At 42.0% G+C, this 27,769-nt stretch overlaps 1 protein-coding gene across 1 annotated transcript in view; it reads right to left on the reverse strand.

Moving 5' to 3' along the window:
• The window catches only part of LOC109934587 (histone acetyltransferase p300-like), a 119,105-nt gene that overhangs the window by 41,549 nt on the left and 49,787 nt on the right, over positions 1–27,769 (reverse strand). Inside the window, exons 5-14 of the mRNA XM_020533311.2 lie at positions 26,255–26,368; positions 23,807–24,049; positions 23,405–23,513; positions 22,932–23,069; positions 13,267–13,384; positions 12,489–12,663; positions 10,527–10,604; positions 9,206–9,318; positions 5,173–5,331; positions 3,608–4,057 (exon numbers count right to left, since the gene is read on the reverse strand). Of these exons, the coding sequence (XP_020388900.2) occupies positions 3,608–4,057; positions 5,173–5,331; positions 9,206–9,318; positions 10,527–10,604; positions 12,489–12,663; positions 13,267–13,384; positions 22,932–23,069; positions 23,405–23,513; positions 23,807–24,049; positions 26,255–26,368 (1,697 nt within the window). The remainder of the gene's footprint in view (positions 1–3,607; positions 4,058–5,172; positions 5,332–9,205; positions 9,319–10,526; positions 10,605–12,488; positions 12,664–13,266; positions 13,385–22,931; positions 23,070–23,404; positions 23,514–23,806; positions 24,050–26,254; positions 26,369–27,769) is intronic.

Raw genomic sequence — 27,769 nt, forward strand, 5'->3', positions numbered from 1 at the left:
TGACTGACTTCAACAACCACAACCATCTTCTTTTGTGCTAGTTACAAATCTTATCAGTGGATAATTTTGTCCTGACTCCCACTGACCCCGGTTTTGCTAGGGCTCCTTAATACCACTCTACCAAATACAGCTCTGATGTCAAGGACAATCACTCTCACCTCACTCTGGAATTCAACTCTTTTGTCCATGTTTGTACCAAGGCTCTAATGTGGTCAGGTGCTGAGTGGCCCTGACAGAACTCAAACTGTCAGAAAGCAGATTACTGCTAAGCAAGTGTTGCTTGCTAGCACCGATGACATCTTCCATTACTTTATTGATGATGTAGAGTAGACCGATGCAGTAGTAATTTTCTAGATGTGTGCACACAACATAACTGGGCAACTTTCCACATTATTGGCTAATTGCAATGTTGGAGTAGCTTGGCTAGGAGCATGGCTAGTTTGGAGCAAAAATCGTTGGGACTATTGCCAGAATGTTGTCAGGGCCCGTAGACTTTGCAGTACTCGGTGCCTCCAGCTGTTTCTTAATATCATGAGGAGTAAATTGAACTGGTTGAGGCCTGACACCTGCAATGCTGTGGTTCTCCAGAGAATGCCCACTTGGCATTTATGGCTGAAGATTGTTGCAAATGCCTCAGCATTGTGTTTTGCACCAATGTGCTGGGCTCTCCCAAGTGAAGGTGGGGATATTGTGGATTCTACACCTCCAGCGTGTTGTTTAATTGTCCACCATCGTGCATGGCTGGATATGGCAGAACTGCAGAGCTTGGATCTGATCTATTGATAGCGAATCGCTTAGCTCAGTCCATCACTTATTGCTCATCCTATCTGGCCCACAGGTAGTCCTGTTTTCTAGCTTCATTAAGCTGACATTTAATTTTCAGTACACCTATGAGGCTCCCAGTGTGCCTTCCTGCACTCGTTGTTGAATTAGGGTGGATTCCCTGGCTTGACGGTAATAGTCAAGTAGGCGGTGTGCCAGGTTATGAGCTTACAGATTGCGTTGAAGTACGCTTCTATTACCACTGATGGCCCACACTGCCTCATGGATATGGATTTTGAATTGCTAGATCTGCCTGAATGTTATCCCATTAAGCTTGGTGATAGTGCCACACAACACAACAGAGTTATCCCCACAGTAAAATGGGGCTTTGTCGCCAAAAGAACTTGTGCAGTGGTCACTCTTACCAATACTATCATGGATAGATGTATCTGCAGCAGGAAGACTGGTGAGGAGGAGGTTAAGCCTGTGTTTTTCCCTTTGGTTCCATGACCACCTGCTGCAGCCCCAGTCCAACAGTCAGATCTTTTAGGATTCGACCAGCTCGGTCAGTAGTTGTTGCCCAGTCATGTTGTGTGCGCACACATCTGGAAAATTACTACTGCATCAGCCTACTCTACATCATCAATAAAGTAACGGAAGGTGTCATCGTTGCTAGCTTTTCTTGGTGACAGATATTGAAGTCCCCTTTCCAAGAGTACATTCTGTGCAAGAGTCTGAAGTACTGCATTCAGCTTTGGACACAATCTCAAGATGTCATAATGACCCTGGAGACGTAAAATGAAGACTCGAGGACTAAAGGGTTCAGTGCAAGGAACAGTCGCATAAACTATGACCCAAGATATTCAAGTTAATAAAGGGATCTGATAGGGTAGATATAGGGATTATCTCCTCTGATAGGAGAATCCAGGTTAAAAAATGTCATAATCTTTAAGTTAGAGCTAGTCCACTTGAGCAGAATTAGGAATTACTTTTTCATACAAAGACTAATGGAAATCGAGAACATTCTCCACGAAATGGCTGCAGATGTTGTGCGAATTGAAGTTCAAGGCCAGGTTTAGTAAGACTTCTGCTGGAAATCAAACGATAAGGAGAAAAGGTGGTGAACGGAGCTGAGGTACTTCAGCCACGTTCTAACCAAATAGTGCAGCAGGATCAAGTCAAATGGTCAACTCCCATATATTCAGTGGCTTCTTTTTAATATGCAGAGCATAACAAAGTTCTATAGCCACCTCAAGTACTGAAAATTGCAGTTTTGCATTGAATTTTTTAAAATTACAGAATTGTAGATGAAAACTGAATACATGAATGAATTTAGAACAAAGCCATGCATTCTGCTTCATGATCTCTGCTACTCTACTGAAAGAGAAAATTTCTATAGCACAGAGTAAACAAAACAAAGCACAGACTCCAAGTGCACTTTTGGGCAAGTAATTAATGCCTTGAGGTATACTTTATTTCAAATGGATGCTGTTCTGGAGTACACGTGCTTGCATTTGAGAAAGAGATAGAAATAGACACACAGTGGGGGAGTTGTTGCCTATAGTCATGTACTGTGCTTGCTCTTTAACTTTAGTGCCTCACCAAAACCATGGCTGCAACAAGAACCATGAGAATAAATTGGTCTATCACCTTCACAGGGCATATTGTCCTGTTTTAAAAGTCTCAGGTCGAGTGACCCTTCCTCAGAACTCTGAGTTCTCAGGAGGAGTCACCGGACCCGAAACATTAACTCTGTTTTCTCCTACACAGATGCTGCCAGACCTGCTGAGCTTTTCCAGCAACTTTGTTTTTGTTCCTGATTTATGGCATCCGCAGTTCTTTTGGTTTTTATTGTGTTAAAAGTCTGCTTGTTTTAGCCAATGTTGAAAACATTCAGAAATTAGAACTAACAAAGGGAAAAAGGTAAAGTCTTCATAGTCCTACATGGTAACCTCAGCTGGTGCAGTAAATGTCGGTCCGCGTGACAAATTGGCCAAACCAGCCAACTGAGCTAACTGGCTGAATAAAAATTCACACACTTCACTGAAATATGCTCAAGAGAAACAGTGAAAAATTCTTAATTATAAAAGCAACAACAGCTTTTATAATAAATGAACAGCTGTTCATTTGTAATGCAGCATTTCACTACATTTTATAGCAGCACGTGACAAACATTTCTCAAATGACAACTTCTTGACTGCATCTGGAATCACATCAATTACCTTCACCAAAAAGTTATTACAATTACTTACAAAAATTACTGTTTTCTGACCAACCAACTTTAAAACTGAAGGCTTTCAGTGGAGAACAGAAATGTCTAATAGGTACTGAATGCGATAAACACACTCAGATCAGACATGGTCAAATATACTGCAAAGCTTCAATTGTTTGAACCTGCTTTGCATCCAACCTCAGAAGAATATGCCCTCACTGTATTAATGGTAACATAACAATTATCCAGACAAACCATTCTTGTCAACTCTCTGCAGTCAGACTGTCAACTCATGTCAATGTGGTGAAGCAACTGGATGCAGAACCACTAAGAATTGAGTTGACACTGTGCAAAATTACACTGGATTTATACAATCTTAAAAAAATGAACAGATCCAGTATTTTGGAGGGAAATGTTAGACTAATTAAAATGCAACCAAGACAGACAAAGCCTTAAAAGGTGTAAAGCCAAGCGCTAACAAACTGTCACCCAGTCCCCAACGCATGCACCTTTTTATACATCCAGTCAGCTCAAGGCTTTAGACAGGCTACAGGGCTGTCAACACTTTCAAGAACAATTTAAAAATATGTTAACAATTAAAAACACTTTTTAATGCTCTTAAAACATACTCACTGGTGTAGTGGGATGTTGAGACTGTATCGGTGCAGTAGGCGTAGGGGTTGTAGGGGTTGCATTTTGCTGCTGTGTTGACGGGGGTAGTGACGGCGGCTGTGGCTGATCCCTCTCTCGCTGCTGCTGCTTCTGTCCAGCTGTCACCTGGGGCTGTGGAGGGACTGGTGGAGGAGGAGGAAGCTGCTGCATTTGCGGTGGTGTCTGAACTTGAGAAGGAGGGGGTGGCATTGTCTGGGGCTGCGAGTTAGGGGACGGTGTCTGTTGCCGCTGTTGAGGAGGAATGCTAGGTGGTGTCTGGTGAGGGGTAGGTGTGAGGCTTCTTGGACCAGGGGATGGGGAGTTTTGATGAAGGGAAGGCTGAGAAAGAGGTGGCGGGCAGTTGAACTGAGTGTTCTGGGCTCCTGTCTGCATGGAAGCAGAGCTGTTTACAGGTAGTGAGGAGTTCTGTGCCTAGCAAGAAAACACAGTGATAGAACCATTAACATGATGTATTTTATTTTAAATTAGCTGAATCAAATATACCAGACAGCTATACAAAATGCCCAATGTAGCCATAACCTATATTAGATGCAAACATAAAAGACATTGTTCAGTATTGTGAATTTCTAAAAGCAGCATAAATTAGTTGAGTTGAGAAACATTTATGGTCAGTACAACAAATAATGTAAATTCAAACACAAGATCAATAACTGACAGAATGAAAGCACAACTGTCAGAGAAGCAACATTTACTACTAAAAGGCAATAGAAAGTTGGATATACAACTTTACGCATACAAAAGGATAAAAAGATGATCAAAAAGAAACATACAATAAATTAGCTTTTTATGATTCTTTATGTTTCGTGACCGATTGCTTTATACCACTAAGTATCTCCTATGTCCTTGCCATTTTATCAAGGTTCTCTCTCAAAACATGGTTGTCACTGAAGTGGAAACAGCAAACTAAACTGAGTGATACACCAACCAGCCTTGTAGACTGAGTCGACTGCCAATTCAACAATGGAAACAATGGTTATTTCTGTGACATAATCCTCCACCTTATTTTCACTTGGGTCCCTAACTGCCATCAAGAAATATCCATCAGATGGATTCAAGTTGCAGTTTGAGCGATGGACAGAATGAGCTCCAGCTAGCCATAAGTGAAAATTGATCCACTTTAAAGTAAGTTTGAAACTGAAGCCATCATTTTACATGGCTAGTGCATGTTTGGTAAAGGCAAATCCAAGGGTTACAACAGATGGTATGCTGTGGACACTGCACTGTGCTTAATAACAAGATATAGATTTGATCATTGCAAAGATATTTCCACCGATTGCTGATTGACAAGTTAACAAAACTAGTGCAACCTTTTAACCAGTGCTTGTAGTTAACTTGGCATGAGTAATTTAAAGAACTGACAGTTGTTTGTATTAATTTAAATCTAAAGATCCTACACTGAGACCCCCATCAGTTGCTGGATTTCAAATATTACTCAATACTGCACGACATCATTTTACGTTCAATCACCAAATTAAACATTAGCCCAGACTAAAGACAGAGGAGTTAGAAGAAACATAGATAAATACCGGAGACATGTCTGGCTGGTTGCTGGCCTGTGTCATTGTGGTGCTGCCAGTGTTCATTCCAGGAGAAGACACAGGAAATTGACTTGGAGACAGAAACTGATTCTGAGCAGGATGCTGCGCAGCCATTGGCTGTGCCATTCGGGAAGCGGCTAATCCCAACTGTGCATAAACAGGACACACTGTTGTAAAATCATGGATCACAAAACTGTCACTCTTTCTGAAAACTATTCAGATACCTCTTCCTAAATCTACAAAAATTACTACTTGACTTTAAAGATATTACAGTGAGAGTCACAGCCTGGTAGAAGTCAGTGCCAGGGCATTGAGGAATAGTGAAATCCTTGATGCTCAGACATTGACCTCAGCCACATGGTACCATTCTGTTTCAGTTAATATTCAATTATAGTTAGAGGTTTACAGCATGGAAATAGATCCTTCAGCCTAACTTGTCCACGTCACCCAGTTTTCACAATTAAACTAGTCCCATTTGCCCAAGTTTGGTCCATATCCCTCCATACCTATCCCATCCACGTACCTGTAAAATGTTTCTTAAACTACAAAACTGTACTCTCCTCCACCACTACTACTGGTAGCCTGTTCCAGACCCTCTGATAAAACTACCCCTCTAGACCTTTGGTATCTCTCCCCTCTCACCTTAAACCTATGCCTTTTAGTTTCAGACTCCCATTCCACAGGGATAAAGTTGCTGGCTATCTACCTTATCTATGTCTCATGATTTTACAGACCTCTATAAAGGTCATCGCTCAGTCTCCTATACTCCAGGGGAAAAAAGTTCCAGCTTATCCAACCTCTCCTTATAACTCAAACCTTCCAGTCCAGGAAGCATCCTAGTAAATCCTTTCTGCATTCTCTCTGGTTAAATAATATCCTTTCTATAGTACGGCAAACAGAACTGTACATGGTACTCCAAATGTGGCCTCACCAAAGTCTAGTACTGCTGCAATAAGATGCCCCAACTCCTATACTTGATGCTCTGATCGATGAAAGCATGCTGAAAGCCTTCTTCACTTGCCTCCCTATGATTCCACTTTCAAGGAGCTGTAAACCTGTATCCCCAGATCTCTTTGTTCTATAACACTCCCCAGACCCGTACCATTGACTGCATAAGCCTTGCCCTGGTCGAACCCCCAAAATGCAACACCTTGCATTCAGCTAAATTAAACTCCAACTCCATTCCTCAGTCCACTGGCCCAGTTGATTAAGATCTCACTGTATCCTCCGATATCCTTCTTCACTGTCCATCACAAATGGTGTCATTCACAAATTTACTAAGCATACCTCCTAAATTCTCATTCAAATCATTTGTAAAGAAGATGAACAATAGCAGATACAGCACTGATCCCTGCTGCACGCCACTTGTCACAGGCCTCCAGTTTGAAAAACAACTGTCTACCACCACCCTCTGTTTTCTATCTTCAAGCTAATTTTGTATCCAATTGGCTAGCTCTCCCTGGATGCCATGAGATTTAACCTTATTCAATAACCCACTACATGGTACCTTGTCTACATGTTGCTTGCTAAAGTACATCTAGTGCACTGCCCTTATCTACTTGCTTGGTCACCCCTTCACAAAAGTCAATCATTCACGAGACACTATTTCCCACGCACAAAGTCATGCTGACTATTCCAAATGAGTCCTCGTCTCTCCAAATGCCTATAGATCCCAGCCCTCTGAATTCGTTCTAATGATGTACCCCCCACAGACATTAGTCTCATCGGTCTGTAGTTCCTACACACCTCCCTGCAGCCTTTCTTAAATAATGGAACAACATTAGCCACCATCCAATCTTCGGGCACTTTATCTGTGGCTGTTAATAATACACATGTCTGCTAGGGACGCGGCAATTTCCTCACTAGTCTCCCACAAAGTCCTGGGATACACTTCATCAGGTCCTGGGGATTTATCCACCTTAATGCATTTTAAGACTTCTAGCACCTCTTCTTCTGTAATGTGGACTCTCTTCAAGACATCACTATTTATTTTCTCTCAAGTTCCCTAGCATCCATGCCTTTCTCGACAGTAACTACCGATGAGAAGTATTTATTTAGGATCTCACCCGTCTCGAGATGACCTTGTTATCTTTAAGAGACCTTATTCTCTACCTAGTTACTCTGCACCCCCCCTCCCCTGTTATGTATTTGCAGAATCTCTAAGTATTCTCCTTTACCTTATCTGCCAAAATCATATTGTGTGCCCTTTTAGCCATCCTGATTTCTCTCAAGTGTACTCTGACAACTCTGTACCCCTCAAGGAATTCACTTGATCCCAGCTACCTATAAATGTTATATGCCTCATCCTTTTTCTTCACCAGAGCCTCAATAATGCTAGTCATTCAGGGTTCCCTACTTCTGCCAGCCTTACCCTTCAGGAATTCTCAAACTCACTTTTGAAAGCCTCCCACTTACCAGATGCCCCATTACCTGCAAACAGCTTCCCCCAGTCAACCTTTTAAAGTTCCTGTTCAAGTTCATCAAAATTGGCCTTGTCCCAGTTTTGAACTTGAACTTGTGGACCAGGCCTATCCTTTTTCGTAGCTATTTTAAAACTAATGGAATTATGGTCACTGGTCCCAAAGTGCTCCCCCACTAACACTTCCATCACTTCCCTGCTTTATTTCCCAAGAGGAGATCAGGCTTTGTCCCTTCTCTAATAGGGCCATCTACATACTGCATGAGAAATACTTCCTGAACACACAAATTTCTTTCCATTCAAGCCCTTAACACTATGGCAGTCCAAGTCAATGTTAGGATAGATAAAATCCCTGACTACTACAATGCTATTATTCTTGCAGCTATCTTTGATCGCTTATTTGCTCCTCAATCTCCTGCTGACTGGGGGATGGGGTGGGCCCTATAGTGCTATGCCATCAAAGTGATCTCCCCCTTTTTATTTCTCAGTTCTACCCATATAGACTCAATGGACAAACTCTCAAGAATGTCCTTTTTCAGATCTGCATTGATGTTCTCCCTAATAAAAATGCAACTCCCCTTCTTCTCTTACCTCCTCTTCTATTCTTCCTGTAGCATTTGTATCCTGGAACATTGAGCTACCAGTCCTGTTCCTCCCTTAGCCATATTTCTGTAATAGCTAAAATATCCCAATGGTACGTATCCATACATGCCCCGAGTTCATTTACCTTATCTGTCAGGCCTCTTGCATTAAAATAAATGCAGTTTATTCCAGACTTCCTCTGCTTCCTGCTGTGCTCCTGCCTGCCCTGTCTAGTATTAGGATTATCAACACTGCCATTACTATGTAACTTGCTCTCATTAACTTCTGTAATATCCTGAACTTTCTCTTTCAAAACTGGAAGGAAAGCAACTTTTGTCCTTCTCACAGCAGTTAGAATGCAGTACAAGCAAATGCAAAAAAGGTGAACATGGAAAAACTTCTTTTCAATTAAAAAGCTGTTTAATCCACAAATCAAGCATTAGGTTGGCAGTAAATTGATTGACAACTTGAATTTTTTTTGCAGTTACAAAGTATCTCCTAAAATAAGAGAATTAAACAAAAATAGCAGTATTTTTAAATCAACTTATTATTAATTACCACAGGCAGTTTTTAAATTTGAGGCCAATGATTATAGCAACTTCCAGTTCCAATCATTGTTTGTTACCCTTTTTGCACAAAATGTCAGTCTCCAGGTTTGTTTCTGCAGCAGGTGTGAATGAAACATTAAAACAGAGATGGTCAAGATCATGTCAAGGACGCCAACATCCCAATGACTGATTTTATTACTTAAAATTTTAATCCAGTTCCTTTGCAAATGCTTGGCATAGCATAAATATTTCAGTCAAAGCTAGGTCTAAGTACCAATTCAAGTTAGCTAAGCATAGATTAGAAACAATTCTCAAACACTAATTATCTGGTCCTTAGTCTTCATAATTTGTGAGCAAAAACAATACTCATGTGAGGATGTAATTATTTGTGATGAAATCAGGTTGCTTACGATGCGTTTTACTTGAAATGTTTTACTGAGAGTTGTGTTAACCGAGATTGCGCAAACTGTACCTGGTTCATAGGTCCTGCTTGCGTCATCTGCCCAGGATGTGGCAGTGGAGGGTTTAAACGTTGCCCTAGGCCAGCCATCTGCATGCTGCTCATCTGTGAATATTGGTTCATTCCTGGATTAAACAGAGTTTGAATAAAATCATTTAGTAAAAAGCACAAAAGTTTTTCAAACTATCTAAAACCAATGAAAATGGGTAACCTCTCTTCAGGTAGTCACTGAACACGTGCTTTTCAAACTCATTGAGTGATGCTCATGCCCTCATTTTCTATAGTGATGCTTAAAACTGATACAGCACCATCTTAATAGTAACTGTACCGAAAAGTAGCATTTTTCACATTTTAGCACTCATTACTGCATAAAACAAACTACCTATACAGAAAATGTGAGTTAATCAGCTGTTTGATACTCAATTCATCATTTCAAATTTCTCCTATAACCATCATCATCGAAAAATCAGAACTCAATATGGCCTAAGCAATACAAGCTTGCAATCACAGATCGATATCATAGTGTTTTTCTAGCAACTCAGAAATCAACATTCAAATCCCACTACAGCCAATTATGAAACCGAATCCATAAACCTGGTCATTTGGTCCACCACCAGAAAATGACCATATCTGCCAGGCTGTCATAAGACAATTTAACTACCACCTTTCAAAGGAAACCTGCTTCTGTTACATGGCCTGGTCAACTTGACTTCAGTCCCAAACTACATGGCTGGCTCAGGTGATTATTATTTATTCTTGAGAATATGAAATTCTAGCAACATCACAATGTTTAACATATTAACACATTTATTTACCGGAAAACATATCCATGCTAAGAAACTAGCAATTCATGACATACATCTTTTGTAACATTTTTTTTTAATTCAGATGTGCACTAAACTTGACCAATAAAATAACTACTCTGTCTCTCCTCCTTTGTGCATCTTAGATAGTTGTGTTGTTCCATCCATTACCCTAAACCCCAAAATTGAGGCTTACAGCTTAGATATTTATAAAGGTCTGGTTAGAGCGCAAGGGATCAGGCCGAAGTGATATTTTCATGTTCCTTTAAGGGCAACTAGTGCACAATTCATAATCCATTCATACATTAGCCTTTACAGATTAATAGTGTTGCAAATCAGGCAACTGTCATTTAGCTATAGAATGAGGAATTACAGCTAAAGTCATGTCTACTATCAAACTGCAATGCATCACCCATTAATGTTAGTGGAATGAAGCTGCTGATTGGAAAACAACGTGTTTGGCATTAGTAGTGATCAGTATAACTAGATTACCCTGTACACATGAAATACATTTTGAAGTTGAATTTTACCACTTGGAGTCTGCATCCGGTTCATGATCTGGCTTGGTACATTTGGCCGCATAATAGTCGGGTCAGAAAGCGGGCCATCTGAAATGCAACAAGATTAAGTTTAAATTACATATAGATATCAGTACCTAACCGAAGCAGGAAATTCCTCTGGTACCATCAAGGGTTAGGGTCAGCGAATCACTGAAGCAAAACAACTATTAATCCTTTATTTCCATATTTCACTTGTATGGTTTCATAATCCTGAATATGGTGCTATAATAGGCCCTCTAACACAACACTTTCATTTAAACCTTGTTTTGCTTCAGAAGATGAAAGACTGAGTTCACACATCTATTCACAAGCCAACCTTTTTAAAAAATTATTTCAGATTATCCACTGCAGGAATAAAGGAATAATTTCCAACGTCCAGAAGTTGCCTTCATCTACCATTGGTAAGATGCATGCCAAGGATGACTGCCCATCATTTAACTCCAATCACTGAATACGTATGCACTGGGAACAAACTTCTTCTGTGATGGCTCATCACGAGTACTTCTAATCTGGCCTCATTCACAACCCCTCTTTCCATATAACAGAAAGAGGGATAAGTATTCTTCTTGGACATATATGCATGAAGGCAAAATATGACTTGGCCATGATGTCCCCTTCCTGTGGTCAAAAAGACTGTCAACAATTATTGCCTAGGCTCACACAAATAATTACACTTTTTCTAAGTTGCTGTAAGTGTCAACTTTGTAGAATTGCACCAATGCAAGAGTCAGTATTTTGAAGGAGGCGACGGTTGGTGAAGAATTGGAAAAACATAAATAAATATCCACAACATATGAAAAATAATGAATCTCTCACTGTCTCATCCTGTGCCTTTACAAATCTGATGCCATTTCAGTAAGTCATCTTACGATTGCTAACTAAAAGCACAATTCCTAAGGCCACACAACCAATTGTTTGATTTTCATTTAACAGGAGACAGGAATCCCAAAGATGGTTCCACAACTTTGCAGCAAAAGTGAAATGGGAGTTCAATATTGTTATCTGATATTAGACAAAGAATAATTTTAATTCTGATCCCACTTTTCTGATGAATATACACCATAACTTTGTATGTTTGTTCACCAACGCCTGATAAATTGTAACTGTTCTTTAATCTCTCCCCTTCTCTCAAAAGGTACTGGCAGACAGTATCACAATACTGATACAATATTTGGGTACCTTGTCTTATCACAATTTTTAGATGCTAGATATATAGTTCTAAGAGTTAAAGCGATCAAAGTGTATGCGGAGAAACCGAGAACAAGGTAGAACTGGATGATTAGCCATGATCATACTGAATGGCAAAGCACTCAAAGGGTGAATGGCCTATTCCTGTTCTTATTTTCTATGCTTCTGTACAATTATCCAGATTGTAAATAGTAACTATTTAACTGTAGTGTTAACACTCTCAAACCACATCTGGTTGCAACCTGACATTCACAGTAACTCACTTTTTGGAAAGAATCCTTAAATAACATACTCGACTGATCATTTTTCCTTCAAATGCAGAGTCTCAACTACCACTGCAAATGATACCAGCTCAGTGCAGTTTGGAAATTAAACGTCAATAAGTTAGGAAAGAGTGACATGCCATCACCCCATTAGACAACCTGGTTTGACAGATTTAAATTAATGTCATTAATTTATTGAACCAATTAAATACGTCCTTAAGTAAATAAAAGACACCCAAATAGGTATACATGCAATAAAGTTGTAGTCTGAATAGTCAGTGTGACCAAAGGTAGACGTGGTCGGTAGATTTATTAGTGCTCTTTAGTTATGGTTAAGCTACAACACTAGGATAAAGAAAGAAAAATCTGTTAAATTCCTTGATGCTTTTACTGAATGTGGCATCAACAAATGCTGCATCACCCATTACATTTACATTTACATTTTAACACACACACACACAAAAATAAAACGGTTCCATACTTGGGGGGAGTCCGGCTTGCAATTGAGCCATGCTTGGGGATTGGGCTGCTCCTGTTGGTAACATTCCACTTTGGTTTGGCATCACACCCTGCTTCTGAAGCCTGGTGCGTCGCTTTTCTTCCAGTTCCTTCTGAATCTTGTAGATTTTCTCAGCCAGCAGATGGTAATATTCTGCCTAATTTTTCAAAAGTTGAAAAGGTTTTTTTTTTAAAAAATAGCAGTGAGACAATCTGATGGAAACAAAAGAATATCCAGTAACACAGGGCAAGAAAAATTAACCCAGGTTGCTATTGGGATACATTCCAACGGAGAGCAAGTGAAGATGAAAGTTAACAGATACCTTGCTTGCTACCAATGGATATCGGAACAAACTCCATCTAGACTAAACTGCTTTCCATTTTTATCTGTTGGCAGCATAATTGCCTGAGCTTGTCATTTTGATATTGTCTGATAAATATAAACAAAGAATTTCTAATTTGTTTGACACTTGGTTTGGATCCTTCCACATGACTAAAAAAAAAGATTGGCTATCTTGGTTTTGTAATTTTTTCCTGAGAGATTGATGAAATACTGGAAGTAAGCTTCTATCTATTTACTTGGCAGTTACTGTGTTATTTAACTATATTTACCATACTATTAGCTCAGGTCTCCTTTTAAAGATTGTCATAACGTATCAGAGATTAATATTTGGTCTCAGTGAAAAGCACATTAGCCACAGCTTTGCCACTTATCCCAAGTGGAAATTGCACTACAACCAAAATATCAAATTATTACTTGCCCTGCTGTTGGCAGACTCATACATGTCTCCTTCCACCTTTCGTGCATAAGCTACCAGGTTTTCCATTCGCCTATCTTTTAATGCTGCCGGGTCAGGTGTTGGGAATATGGCTTGAACTCTGTATTCAAGAAGCCAATGGTTAGAAAATGTTTAATTGCACAACAAGTTGAAATGTCAAGATGATCTGAAATCAATTAATACAGCTTACATCTTCAAATCAAAATAGTAGGCTCCTTAAATTTTCTTACAAGTTAAAACACTAATGTCTGAAGAACCTATCCAAACTATTCAAAAACCCTTAAAACATGTAACACTGAACATTAGATTAATTAGTACAGCACAGTATCATATTCAGAACAATTACAGCAAACAATTTAATAAAATTAAAAAGAATAAAATTAAAAAATAAAATTAAAAAGAATAAAATTAAAAAGAATAAACTGTGCCTCCTCACGACAACACTAAGATGTTTGTTACGTTTCCCTACAAATGATAATTGATACGTTATTAATTGTTAATTTTAAATGACAGATTGCCAGATTTTGGTTAGCTAAAGCCATTGACAGTAGAAAGAGTCAGCACAATCTCACAAAGCAGCTGGCATTCAACATCTTGTATTTATTTAATGATCTGAAGGAGAAAAAAAAATTCCCAGAAGGCTTCTTCACAGAAGCCAATTCAGACAGAAATGGTAGAACAAGCCACCAAACATTTGATCAAGGAAATGGACTTTAAGGAATTTCATTACAATTTTCCAATGTATTTGTTAGTAGTAACAAATTCATTGCTATAACATATCTTCCAAAGCTGGCTGTAGTTTAGATCATGCTCAATGAATAGCAGCAATTTTTTTTTCATATAAAGGAGCTACTAATTGATGCTTTGTTTACAAAAAGCAAAGATTTCTCCATGGAGGAAAAACAGTTGGTTCATTTGATTGCTTAGTACTTTTAATACAAGATTACAGAGCTTGGGAAGCCAACTACATAGTACTATTTGTAAAGAATTCAAGATGTTCATTATGGGACAATGCTTGATGTCAATCAATTAGAATTACCATGATACAGAAGGACATGAAGCTCTTCGAGCCCCTTAGTCGATCTATTCAATTAATCACACTCTGCTGCTCCTTCCACACAGCCCTGTAACATCTTTCCCTTCCAGTGTTAATTAATACCCTTTTGAAAACCATTATTAAATCTATTTTCACTATCCTTTCAGGTAGTGCATTCCAGATCATAACAACTGTACATAAACTTGCTATCTCCTACATTGCCTGGTTTGTTTGCTACCTGTCTTAAACCTGTCCCCTCTGGTTACCTGGACCTTTTTCACTGGAAGAAGTTATTCCTTAAATATAAAATGAATTCCTAATTTTAAATACCTCTTGAATCTTTTAACATTCTGTTTCAAGAAGAGTAACATGAATTTTTCCAGTTTTCCCACAACTGAAATACCGCCTCGTTGATATCATTCAAGGAGTTCAAGCCAAAACAATTGTGTGACAAGCATAACTAATGAATGAATGAATTAGCTTTGTCACATGTACTTAAATGAGTACAGTGAAAAGCTGATAAGTCGCCAATTACAAGTTGCTAGGTCCACAATCAGGGACCTGGGTATCCATGAAACAAAAAGCTGGTATGCAGATATAGCAGGCCCAAGAATGCAAATGGAATATTGTCCTTCATGGCTAATCGGATAGAGTTTAAAAATAGGGAGGTTATGTTGCAGCTGTATAGGGTGCTGGTGAGGCCATATCTGGAGTACTGTGTAAAAACTGAAAGAACTACGAATGCTGTAAAGATGATGTATTACCTACCATCCCACCAGCATCCACATCCAGAAGATCATCAGACGCCATTTTTGTGACCTCCAGCGGGATGCCACCACCAGACACACATTCCCCTCCAGTCCCTTGTCCGCCTTCTGCAGGGACCGTTCCCTCTGGGACACCCTGGTCCACTCTTCCTTCACCCCCAACACCCCCCAACAGCCCCATGGTACCTTCCCCTGCAACCAGCAAAAGATGCAACACCTGCCCATTTAGCTCCTCCCTCCCCAGTATCCAAGGGACGCAAACATACCTGCCAGGTGAAGCAACACTTCACCTGCAATTCCCAGAATCTAGTCTGCTGCATTTGCCGCTCACAATGTGGTCTCCACTACACTGGGGAAACGAAGCGTAGACTGGGTGACTGCTTTGCAGAACATCTACATTCTGCTCACAAAAAAGACCCTGAGCTACCTGTTGCTTGCCACTTTAACACACCACACCGTTCCTTGGCCAATATCTGTGTCTCTGGTTTTCTGCAATCATTTTAGCCAAACTCAACACAAGCTGAAAGAACAACGCCTTGTTTTCCTATTGTCAGTCACATTTAGGCTCCATTAACAGCTATTCACCCTCCCAGCCAGATCGTTATCAACTCCTTTGCCTATCCAACTGCTCTTCTCTCTTTCCGGGCTCCATCCTATCATTTCCTCCCTACCCCATCCCCCTCCCTATTTTCTGCATATAAACCAAAGTTTTCCCAGCTACCATCAGTTCTGAGGAAGGGTCACTGGACCCGAAACATTAACTCTGATTTTTTCCCCCACAGATGCTGCCAGACCTGCTGAGCTTTTCCAGCAACTTCTGTTTTTGGTCCTGGAGTACTGTGTACAGTTTTGGTCTCCTTACTTGAGAAAAGGTGTACTGGCACTGGAGCGGGTGCAGAGAAGGTTCACTAGGTTGATTCTGGAATTGAGGGGGTTGGTTTACGAGGAGAGATTGAGCGCAGTCTCAGTCTACTCATTGGAATTTAGAAGAACGAGGAAGAATCTTAAAGAAGCATATAAAATTAAGAAGGGAATAGATAAGATAGAAGCAGGGAGGTTGTTCCCACTGATGGGTGAAACTAGAACTAGCGGGCAGAGCCTCAAAATAATTGGTAGCAGATTTAGGACTGAGTGGAGGAGGAACTTCTTCACCCTAAGGGTTATGAATCTGTGGAATTCTCTGCCCAGTGAAGCAGTTGGGGTTACCTCGTTGAATGTTATGGGAAAGATAGCTAGATTTTTAAACAGTAAAGGAATTAAGGGTTATGGTGAACAAGCAGGCAAGTGGAGCCGAGTCGTCAAAAAGAACAGCCATGATCTTACTGAATGGTGGAGCAGGCTCAACTGGCCAGATGGTCTACTAACTGCTCCTATCTCTTATGTTATGTTACAGCATCACATCTTCGGTAGTAAGGTACCTAAGTACAGCTTCTTTGGTTACAGATTGCTAATAGTGTAACCATGTCACCAACACACAGCTTACCTAAGTAGAATCCTTAGTTACAGAATAGAGAAATGAAGGAAAAAAAGACTACATCGTAGGTCAGAGATACAAGTTAAAAAGATAAACATCAGTCTCTCTCCAGCAGACCAGCACAGGGAGCCTCCACATGGTCTGACCACTGGCTGCCACCATGCACCTTACTGGGCCACTGGTCGCTGGCGACCCTGACAACTTACACTGCCTTCTTACCGGTAGTACAGGCCACTAAATCCAAGATAGTCAACATATTCAATACGGAATTCAGAAGAAAGTTCAAAACTCAACGATTGGGGAGAATGTGGAACTTGCATCTACAGCATGCAGCGAAGCAAATTACAGAATGATTTAAAATAATGCTAGACAAAAATAAACGGTAACTGAGCGAAAGAGAATAGATGGCTGTAATATAAGATTTAGATGAGGAAAGTTGAGACGAAGAGAGACAAGGTGTAGAGCTGGATGAACACAGCAGGCCAAGCAGCATCAGAGGAGCAGGAAAGCTGACATTTCAGGTCTAGACCCTTCTTCAGAAATGGGGGAGGGGGAAGGGGATTCTGAAATAAATAGGGAGTAAGGGGGAGGCGGATAGAAGATGGATAAAGGAGAAGATAGGTGGAAGGGAGACAAACAGGTCAAGGAGGCCCAGTTGCAGCCAGTAAAGGTGAGTGTAGGTGGGGAGTTAGGGAGGGGATAGGTCGGTCCAGGGAGGACAGACAGGTCAAGGAGGCGGGATGGGGCCAGTAGGTAGGAGATGGGGTGGGGCTTGAGGTGGGAGGACAGGTTAGGGAGGCGGGTACGAGCTGGGCTGGTTTTGGGATGTGGTCGGGGAAGGGGAGATTTTGAAGCTTGTGAAATCCACATTGATACTATTGGGCTGCAGGGTTCCCAAGCGAAATATGAGATGCTGTTCCTGCAACCTTCGGGTGGCATCGTTGTGGCACTGTAGGATGCCCAGGATGGACATGAGGGGGAGTTGAAATGGTTTGAGACTGGGAGGTGCAGTTGTTTGGTGCGAACCAAGCGTAGATGTTCCGCAAAGCGGTCCCCAAGCCTCCGCTTGGTTTCCCCGATGTAGAGGAGGCCACATTGGGAACAGTGGATACAGTATACTACATTAGCAGATGTGCAGGTGAACATCTGTTTGATGTGGAAGGTCTTCTTAGGGCCTGGGATAGGGGTGAGGGGGGAGGTGTAGGGGCAGGTGTAGCACTTCCTGCCGTTGCAGGGAAAAATGCTGGGGGTGGTGGGGAGTGTGGAGCGGACAAGGGCGTCACGGAGAGAGTGGTCCCTCCGGAAAGCAGATAAGGGTGGGAAAGGAAAAACGTCTTTGGTAGTGGGGTCAGATTGCAGATGGCGGAAGTGTCGGAGGATGATGTGTTGGATCCGGAGGTTGGTGGGGTGGTACGGGAGGACGAGGGGGATCCTGTTCTGGTTATTATTGCGGGGAGGGGGTGTGAGGGATGAGTTGCAGGAAATGCGAGAGACATGGTCGAGGGTGTTTTTGACCACTGTGGAAGGGAAGTTGCAGTCCTTGAAAAACGAGGACATGTGGGATGTCCGGGAGTGGAATGCCTCATCTCGGGAGCAAATGTGGCGGAGGCGAAGGAATTGGGAATAGGGGATGGCATTTCTGCAGGAAGGTGGGAGAGAGGAAGTGTCCTCTGAAGTAGCTGTGGGAGTCGGTAGGCTTGAAATGGATATCGGTTTCTAGGTGGGTGCCAGAGATGGAAACAGAGAGGCCCAGGAAGGAGAGAGATGCATCGGAGATGGTCCAGGTGAACTTAAGGTCGGGGTGGAAGGTGTTAGTGAAGTGGATGAACTGTTCGAGCTCCTCGTGGGAGCACGAGGCGGCGCCGATACAGTCATCGATGTAACGGAAGAAAAGGTGGGAGATAGGGCAAGTGTAGCTTTGGAAGAGGGATTGTTCCACATATCCTACAAAGAGGCAGGCATAGCTTGGGCTCATGCAGGTACCCCCTTTGTCTGTAGGAAGTGGGAGGAATGGAAGGAGAAGTTGTTAAGGGCGAGGACGAGTTCAGCTAAGCGGATAAGGGTGTTAGCGGAGGGGGACTGGTCGGGCCTGCAGGACAGGAAGAAGCAGAGGGCCTTTAGGCCATCTGCATGGGGAATGCAAGTGTATAGGGATTGGATGTCCATGGTAAAGATGAGGTTTTGGGGACCAGGGAATCGGAAGTTTTGGAGGAGGTGGAGGGTGAGGATGTGGATGGCGTCACGGATGTAGGTGGGGAGTTCCTGGACCAAGGGGGAGAAAATGGAGTCAAGCTAAGTGGAGATGAGTTCGGTGGGGCAGGAGCAGGCGGAGACAATGTGTCGACCAGGGCAGTCGGGTTTGTGGATTTTGGGAAGGAGATAGAAACGGGCGGTGCGGGGTTGGGGAACGATGAGTTTGGAGGTTGTGGGTGGGAGGTCACCTGAGGTGTTGAGGTTGTGGATGGTTTGGGAGATGATGTTTTGGTGGTCGGGGGCGGGGTCATGATCAAGGAGGCGGTAGGAGGTGGTGTCAGAGAGTTGGCACCTGGCCTCTACATCGGGGAAATCAAACAGATGTTCACCTGCACATCTGCTAATGTGGTATACTGTAACCGCTGTTCCAGATGTGGCCTCCTCTACATCAGGGAAACCAAGCGGAGGCTCGGGGACCGCTTTGCGGAACACCTATGCTCAGTTCGCACCAAACAACTGCACCTCCCAGTCACAAACCATTTCAACTCCCCCTCCCACTCCTTGGATGCCATGTCCATCCTGCAGTGCCACAACGATGCCACCCGAAGGTTGCAGGAACAGCACCTCATATTCCGCTTGGGAACCCTGCAGCCCAATAGTATCAATGTGGACTTCACAAGCTTCAAAATCTCCCCTCCCCCGACCACATCCCAAAACCAGCCCAGCTCGTACCCGCCTCCCTAACCTGTCCTCCCACCTAAAGCCCCACCCCCATCTCCTACCTACTGGCCTCATCCCACCTCCTTGACCTGTCCATCCTCCCTGAACCGACCTATCCCCTCCCTAACTCCCCACCTACACTTACCTTTACTGGCTACAATCCCGCCTCCTCTCCACCTACTTGCTCTTTTATCCATCTTCCACCCGCCTCCGCCCCCCTCCCTATTTATTTCAGAATCCCCTTCCCCTCCCCCATTTCTGAAGAAGGGTCTAGACCCAAAACGTCAGCTTTCCTGCTCCTCTGATGCTGCTTGGCCTGCTGTGTTCATCCAGCTCTACACCTTGTTGTCTGAGATTCTCCAGCATCAGCAGTTCCTACTATCTCTGCAGTAAAAGTTGAGGTGAACCTTGATTGAAGCATAAAAACCAACATGGTCTCACTGAGACAAATGGCCTTTTTTTTTCTATTCATTTGTGGGACGTGGACATGGCTGGCTGGTCAGCATTTCTTGCCTATCCCTAGTTGCCCTTGAGGTGGTGGTGGTGAGCTGCCTTCTTGAACCACAGCAGTCCTCCTGCTGTGGGTTGACCAACAATGCCATTAGGAAGGGAATTTCAGGATTTTAACCCAGCGATTGTGAAGGAACGGTGATATATTTCCAAGTCAGGATGGTGAGTGACTTGGAGGTGGTGGTGTTCCCATATGTCTGATGCCCTTGTCTTTCTAGATTTAAGCGGTCGTGGGTTTGGAAGGTACTGACTGAGGATCTTTGGTGAATATCTGCAGTGCATCTTGTAGATAGTACACACTGCTGCTGCTGAGCATCGGTGATGGAAGGAGTGAATGCTTGTGGATTTAGTGCCAATCAAGTGGGTTGCTTTGTCCTGGATGGTGTCAAGCTTTTTGAGTGTTGTTGGGGTTGCACTCATCCAGGCAAGTGGGGAGTATTCCATCTTGGTCCTGATTTGTGCCTTGTAGATAGTTTTCAGGCTTTGAGGAGTCAGGTGGTGAGATACTCGCCACAGTATTCCTAGCTTCTGGCCTGCTCTTATAGCCAGTGTTAATGTGGTGAGTCAAGTTGAGTTTCTGGTCAATAGTAACCCCCAGGATGTTGAGAGTGGGGGATTCAGTGATGGTAACACCACTGAATGTCAAGGGACGGTGGTTAGATTGTCTCTTATTGGTGATGGTCATAGCCTGGCATTTGTGTGGCGTGAAAATCACTTGCCAGCCCAAGCCTGGATATTGTCCAGATCTTGGTGCATGTGAGCATGGATTGCTTGGTATCTGAGGAGACACGAATGGTGCTGAACATTGTGCAATCATCGGCGACCATCCCCATTTCTGACCTTATGATGGAGGGAAGGTCACTGATGAAGCAGCTGAAGATGGTTGGGCCTAGGACACTACCCTGAGGATCTCCTGCAGAGATGTCCTGGAGCTGAGATGATTGACCACCAAACACAACCACCTTCCAACATGTCAGGTATGACTCCAACCACCAGAAAGTTTGCCCCCTGATGCCAGTTTTGCTAGGGCTCCTTGATGCCACACTTGGTCAGATGCAGCCTTGATATCAAGGGCTGTCACTTGCACCTCACCCCTGGTATTCAGAAACCCCTGTTTCTGCATCATATATCCGATGCAGTAATTTCCCTGCTTTTGCACTCTATTCCTCTGATCAAGCCAAGAAGCCCATGCATCGTTTTTAATAGCTTCCTAAATTTGTTCTACCACCTTCAGAGATTTGTATATATAGATCCCAATCCATCAGCACATCTTTAAAATTATTTTGTATCACATCTCTTCAAGCAATACTTCACCCCTCTCCTAAACATAATTCACTGTGCATCTGCACATCTCACCAGTCTATAACTTCCAGAAGTCTGTTATAATGCTGCTCAAGGCTTCCCACTCTTCTGATTTGTTTTCATTTATTGTCCTAATAGGCTGGGGCTTTTTCCTCTGCAGTATCAGAGGTTGAGGAGTGACCTCAGAAAGATTTATAGAATCATGAGGGACATGGTTAGGATGAATAGCCAAGGTCAGGGTAGGGGAATCCAAAACTAGATGACATAGGTTTAAGGTGAGGGGGAAGAAGATTTACAAGGGCCCTGATGGGCAACTTTTTCCAGACAGAGTGAAGTATAGAATGAGCTACCATTCAAAAGATATCTGGATAGGTAGAAGAATAGGAAGGGGTTAGAGGGATATGGGCCAAGTGGGACTAGTTCAGTTTAGGATCTGGTCAGCACAGACGGGTTGAACCGAAGGGTCTGTTTATGTGCTGTATAACTCTATGACTATCTAACTGTACAGTTCTAATTCTGAAGTCTTTGTCCTGGTAAGGAAAAAGTTAGAAGCTTAAGGGAGGCAAAAATTACTTAAGTATTAGGTCAGAGGTACATAATAGAAATTTGGCAAATGAAGGGGCAAATGTGCTGCAGGTCAATCGGAGATAAGCATAATGTGAAGAAATGCTTGCACGAATTAAATGTGTTATTTTCCAATATATAAAGTTAGATAGTACATGTTATGGATGTTAGCATGCAACAAATTGCGATGACAAACAAAGTAAAATGATTCATCCACTTATCCACATATTTAACAACCAAATATGCAACATTTGCACAACTCACAGGTGAGTCACATACTCAAGCAGTTAAAATTCAGAATCAAAGGGGATCATCTTGTGGCACAGTGGTACTGTCCCTACCTCTGGACCGAGACACCTGGGTTCAAGTCCCACCTGCTCCAGGAGATGTGTAATAATATCCCTAAATAGCTTGTTTAGAAAAATGGCTTGTCAAAAACCCTCAATCAACAAGCTGTGAAATTCAGGACCAAGGATCACATATTGTGAATTGCTTTTACTTTCCCAAGGTTGAATCATATCACTTGCATGAAAGTTTTAGTGACGACTCCCTTGATGTCTCAGTTGGTTGAAGTATAATCAGGTCTTGAGTTGAAATCTGCCTTTGGTATCGGATAAGGTGATGTTGGAAGCTACGAGTGCCCCGAATGGAAGAATTATGCAGACTTATGATTCTGATTATTGTTATATGACTTTTGCTGGAGTCGCATTTGCATGGTTATTGGGTGAACAGAGAATTTGGACTTAGCTGCGATTACCCTGCCCAAATCAAAGAGGCTGCCAATACTCGAAAAAACAACAGAAATCGCTGGCGAAACTCAGGTCTGGCAGCACCTGCAGAAAGAAAGCAGAGTTAACGCTTCAAGTCCAGTGACTCAACACCAGAACCGATACTCAGTTTAGTTCTTGCTTCCAGTTAAAACTGATGAAGCACGACACAAGAGCTGACCTATTTTGAAATGTACATTAGGCCAAAAAAAATCAACAATCATCCTCAACTGTCGTGAATGAATCACTGCTATAGTGGCTAAACCTAGGCCCTCTATCACATATACACAAATTCACATATGCCGATAACTTACAGTTTATGAACAAGGTGATTGCGTAGGTCCTGAGTGACATCTTCATGCCATGATTTCCGAATGCCTGTACTGGAGGGGGGTGTTGCTGTTGGCACCGCATTTAGATTACTAACATTCGTGCCATCACTTAGCATTGGGCTGAAAGAATTAAAAGACAGTGTCAGTGATACAGTTTGTAAGAAATTTTAATGGGCAAGACCAAGAAGAATAATCTCTTGGCCTTTAACGAACTCCTCTTATAGACGTGATATCATTCTGTGCTAAATGAGCAGGCACAGATATTGACCACATGCATTTTCATTTCACTGTTAGGCAGCAGAACTTTTTGGCCTGATCGTACTGAAAGAGGACATATCACCTTTTGGTCAATACAGCACTGGCATCCAAATTTGTGCGTGCATTTTTATATTACATGATGCACTGCAGATGAAAAACAAAACTAAACCAAAGAGCAAGAATGAATCCAGACTTACTTAGGTGAGGTCATAGATGGCAACAGCACAGCGTCATGCAGCAAGTTGGACTGCTGGTTAGGGGCTTGCACACCAACATTACTTCCATTCACACCCATTTGGCTGGTACCTGTAAAGCCAAAAAGATTATTAGAATTCTAAAACATCCTCCACTGATGACAATTTGATTAGTTCACAGGCAGACACTAATACCCACTGTTGCCATTTTTCCAATACTGTTTTAGATACAATATAAAGATATGGTGAAATAAGTAATTTTGAAAAATTAAGTTCTTTTTAAAAGGGATAGAGTACTTTCATTCTGCAACCTGTCCCCCAAAGTGTCCTGTGCAACCACTATTTTGGAGTGGATGATTACCAAAAATTTAAGCTGCACCCATTTTGCACGCAGTGTGTACCTACCCATAGCATTCATAGGCCGCAGAGATTGGTGCCCCTGTGAAGCCTGAGACGATTGCTGGTTCTGCACCTGAGGTTGAGGCTGCATCTGGTTACCCTGATACGTGAGTCCAAGTGCTGCATAGGCTCTCTCTATAGAGCTTGGATCAATCTGACTGGTAGTGTTTAAACTTGGCGTGTTCTGCTGTCCAACTCCTACCGACCCTAACGAATTTCCTAATCCTACAGCTGCTCCAGCTAGCAACGCTGTACAAAGATAAAAAGAAAAACACACACATCAAACTGAATTGAAAACCAACATCTTCTCCTTGAGACAGCCAAGTTTCTATTAATAAATGAATTAATTGGGATTAGAGGAAATGGTTGGGGAGAGGCAGGATAACAATAACCCTAATACAAGGGTGGGATCTCCTCGAGTGATGTTTTATGTAGCTGTTATCTTGGTCCATAACTTAAAAATTTAAAGTCAGCACACAGTAGTTACTGTAATTGTAGGTGGTGGCCTAGTGGTATTGTCACCAGACTACTAACCCAGATAATGTCCTGGGGACCCGGGTTCGAATTCCACTATGGCAGATGGTGGAATTCGGCTTCAATAAAAATCTGGAGTCAAGAGTTTAATGATGATCATCAATTAGATTAATCATCTAATGATGATCATGAATCCATTGCTCATTGTTGGAAAAACCCATCGGGTTCACTAATATCCTTTAGGCAAGGGAATTGCCATCTTTACCTTGTCTGGCCTACATGTGACTCCAGCCCTTCAAACTGTACTCTGGGCAATAAATGCTGGTCTAGCCTCATCCCATGCATGAATTTTATAAATTGCTGTTTGCCTAACCCTTTTACTTTAACTGGCTAGTACTTGAAAGTCTCTAACCAAAGTACAGATCTGAACTGATCGGGCAGCATTTCCAACAGCTTTCTCAGGACTTGTAGGAAACATCTATTATTCGTAAGTCAAATGCTTTTAAGTCGAAGGTAGTATTGCTGAAATTTCCTTTTGTTAAACGAAGAGAACTGAAGTCTTCGTTCCACATAGTATCTTCAACCACCCTGATGCATGTTACTGCCTTTCAATTTACTATATCCTACAATCTCTCACCACAATTACTCCAAACATTGAAGCTTTCCTGTTCTCACCACTTTTCCCTGCAAGCCGGCCATGCCTCATATGCGTATTTCTCATGGGGTTTTTAAAAATTTCTACATTTCTGATTATGATCCGGTAACCAACATTTATGTTTTAAGGCAAGTGATTAATGAATCTCTAAAATAGGAGCATTGTAATTACTACAAATAGCCTACATTTTGTTTCCATGGCCATGACATTGCTACATCATCTTTCTAAGCAGCATTTAGACTTCTTCTACAGCACCATCGATCAGGTTTACCTCCCTGGATTACCATGTTCAGCATACCATCCTCCAACACATCACCACCATGCCAGACTGCCAACACAAATATCAGCCTCCACCACTTACATAGTTCCAAATTTCTCCCCTGTTACTTTGACAGCCAGCTGCTCTTACTCCAATATACGCCTCCAATTACCCTTCCACACTCTAGATCATCTCAATTGTTTGAAAACTGCACAAGCACATCCTCCTCCATATTAGTTTCCTGGACTTCAAAACAAAAACAAGCAAATATTTAATTCATAACAAAACGCCAATACAACCACAATTTGTCCTCGCTAATACCAGTAATACCTCAAAATCTATAACACTGCAATTAAACGGATCATAAATCAGAAGCCCTGTTCATGTACTGTACACATCATAAAATGGAATATTTTTGATCACAGCAGGAACATCATGAGTAGAAATACATTTAAATCTATCACAACATATTCTGAACATCAAATCACCTGTGGCACATGAATTCCATACATGCAGACCACAAAAACAGAAGTGGAATATAAAACAGGAAACAAAGCCAGCATACAAGACTGGATGCTCCTAAACTGGAGCCAGAGACAAATACTTTCAATCTGCACTGGCCCTTCAGAAAATAGCCACTCACAGATTAACTGATAGCTCTATTTCCTAAACAATTGAGACTTTGGCCTTGAAGTAACAAGGTTCACTTTAGCAGAATACTGCATGCATCACTTAGTAATACAAGCTTGCCCTTAAGGGAACAAGATTATATTGCATATTTAGCACAATGGCATACAAAAGTTCTTTTCCATCAACTTGCCCTATAGCTCATAACCAAGGTTCCCAGAAGCAAATTTAATAAGGCATTCCTCCAAATGATGAAAATCATAAATTTATTCTTAATTATCCTTTGTTATTTACTAAAAATGATTAAATCTAAAGCATGAAAATTATATTCTGTGAAGAACTTAAGCAAATTCATGATTACTCATGGCAAGTGCATATTTTGAAACCACAGCTGCACAGTTCCATTATAAATTTTGGCTCGTTCTTTTCACAGACTTACGTTGCTGGTTACGCTTGTCCCCAGCATTTTTCAGAGGGAGACAGACAGGACAGTCATGCCTTGTGCAGTTCTTCCAGTGGGAGATGATCTGACGTGATGAAGCACAGTGTGCAACTGCAGGGAATCAACAACACAGAAATAAAATGCAGGTAAATAAATATGACTATCAGAAAATACAACCAAGTCAGAACTGAGCTGAAAAAGAAACTCAAGAGTCTAACTATAATTTTCATACCAACCCAAATTATCATAGAGTTAAATGTAAATTAGGCTGGTATTGGCAGGATGTAACACAGGTTAACTGTTAAAAAGAAACATATTCATAATAAACCTGATCCTGGAGCCTCCCATAAACACAAAACATCCATCACATGTCAACAGGAGAAATCTGACAGAAATTCCCTTGAGTCATACAGCATGGAAACAGACCCTTCGGTCCAACTCGCTCATGCCAACCATGTTTCCCAAACCAAACTAATGCCACTTGCCTGCATTTGGCCAATATCGTTCTAAACTTTTCCTATACTTGTCCAAATGTCTTTTAAATGTTGTAACCGTACCTGCATCTACCATTTCCTCAGCAGTTCATTCCACATACGAACCACCCCGGGAGTGAAAAAGGTGCCCCTCAGGTCTCTTAATTCTTTCTCCTCTCACATTAAAAATACACCCTCTAGTTTTGAACTCCCCTACCTTAGGGAAAAGACTTCTGCTATTCACCTTATTCATGCCCCTCACGATTTTATAAACCTCTCAACCTCCTACACTCCACAGAAATAAGTTTCAGCCTATACAGCCTCTCCTTATAACTTATGCCCTTGAGTCCTGGCAACATCCTTGTATCTTTTCTGAAACCATTCTAATTTAATAATATCCTTCCTGTAGCAGGGCGACCAGAACTGCACACAGTACTCCAAAAGTGGCCTCACCAACATCCTGTACAACCACAACATGACATCCCAATGTCAATGGACAATATTCAATGGTCTGAGCAATGAAGGCAAGCATACCGAATGCCTTCTTAAGCACCCTGTCTACCTGTGACGCAAATTTCAAAGAACTGTGTACCTCAACCCACAGGTCTCTCTGTTCAACACCACAACCCAGGCCCCTACCATTAAGTGTACAAGTCCTGCCCTTGTTTGTCTTACCAAAATTCAATACGTCACATTTTTTCAAATTAAAATCGCACCTGCCACTCCTCAGCCCAAAGGCCCAATTGATCAAGATACCTTTGGACCCTTAGATAACCTTCTTCGCTGTCCACTATATCACCAATTTTGGCGTTATCCGCAAACTTACTAAACGTGCCTCCAAATCATTTATGTAACTGACAAACAACAGTGGACCTAGCATCGATCCTTGCGGAACACCACTGGTCAGAGGCCTCCAGTCCAAAAAAAAACAACCATCTATCATCACCCTCTGTCTCCGACCGTCAAGCCAATTTTGTATTCAATTGGCAGGCTCTCCTTCAATCCAACATGATCTAACTTTACTAACCAGTCTACCATG

The sequence above is a fragment of the Rhincodon typus genome, chromosome 37, assembly GCF_021869965.1.
Source record: "Rhincodon typus isolate 14 chromosome 37, sRhiTyp1.1, whole genome shotgun sequence".
Lineage (NCBI taxonomy): Eukaryota > Metazoa > Chordata > Chondrichthyes > Orectolobiformes > Rhincodontidae > Rhincodon > Rhincodon typus.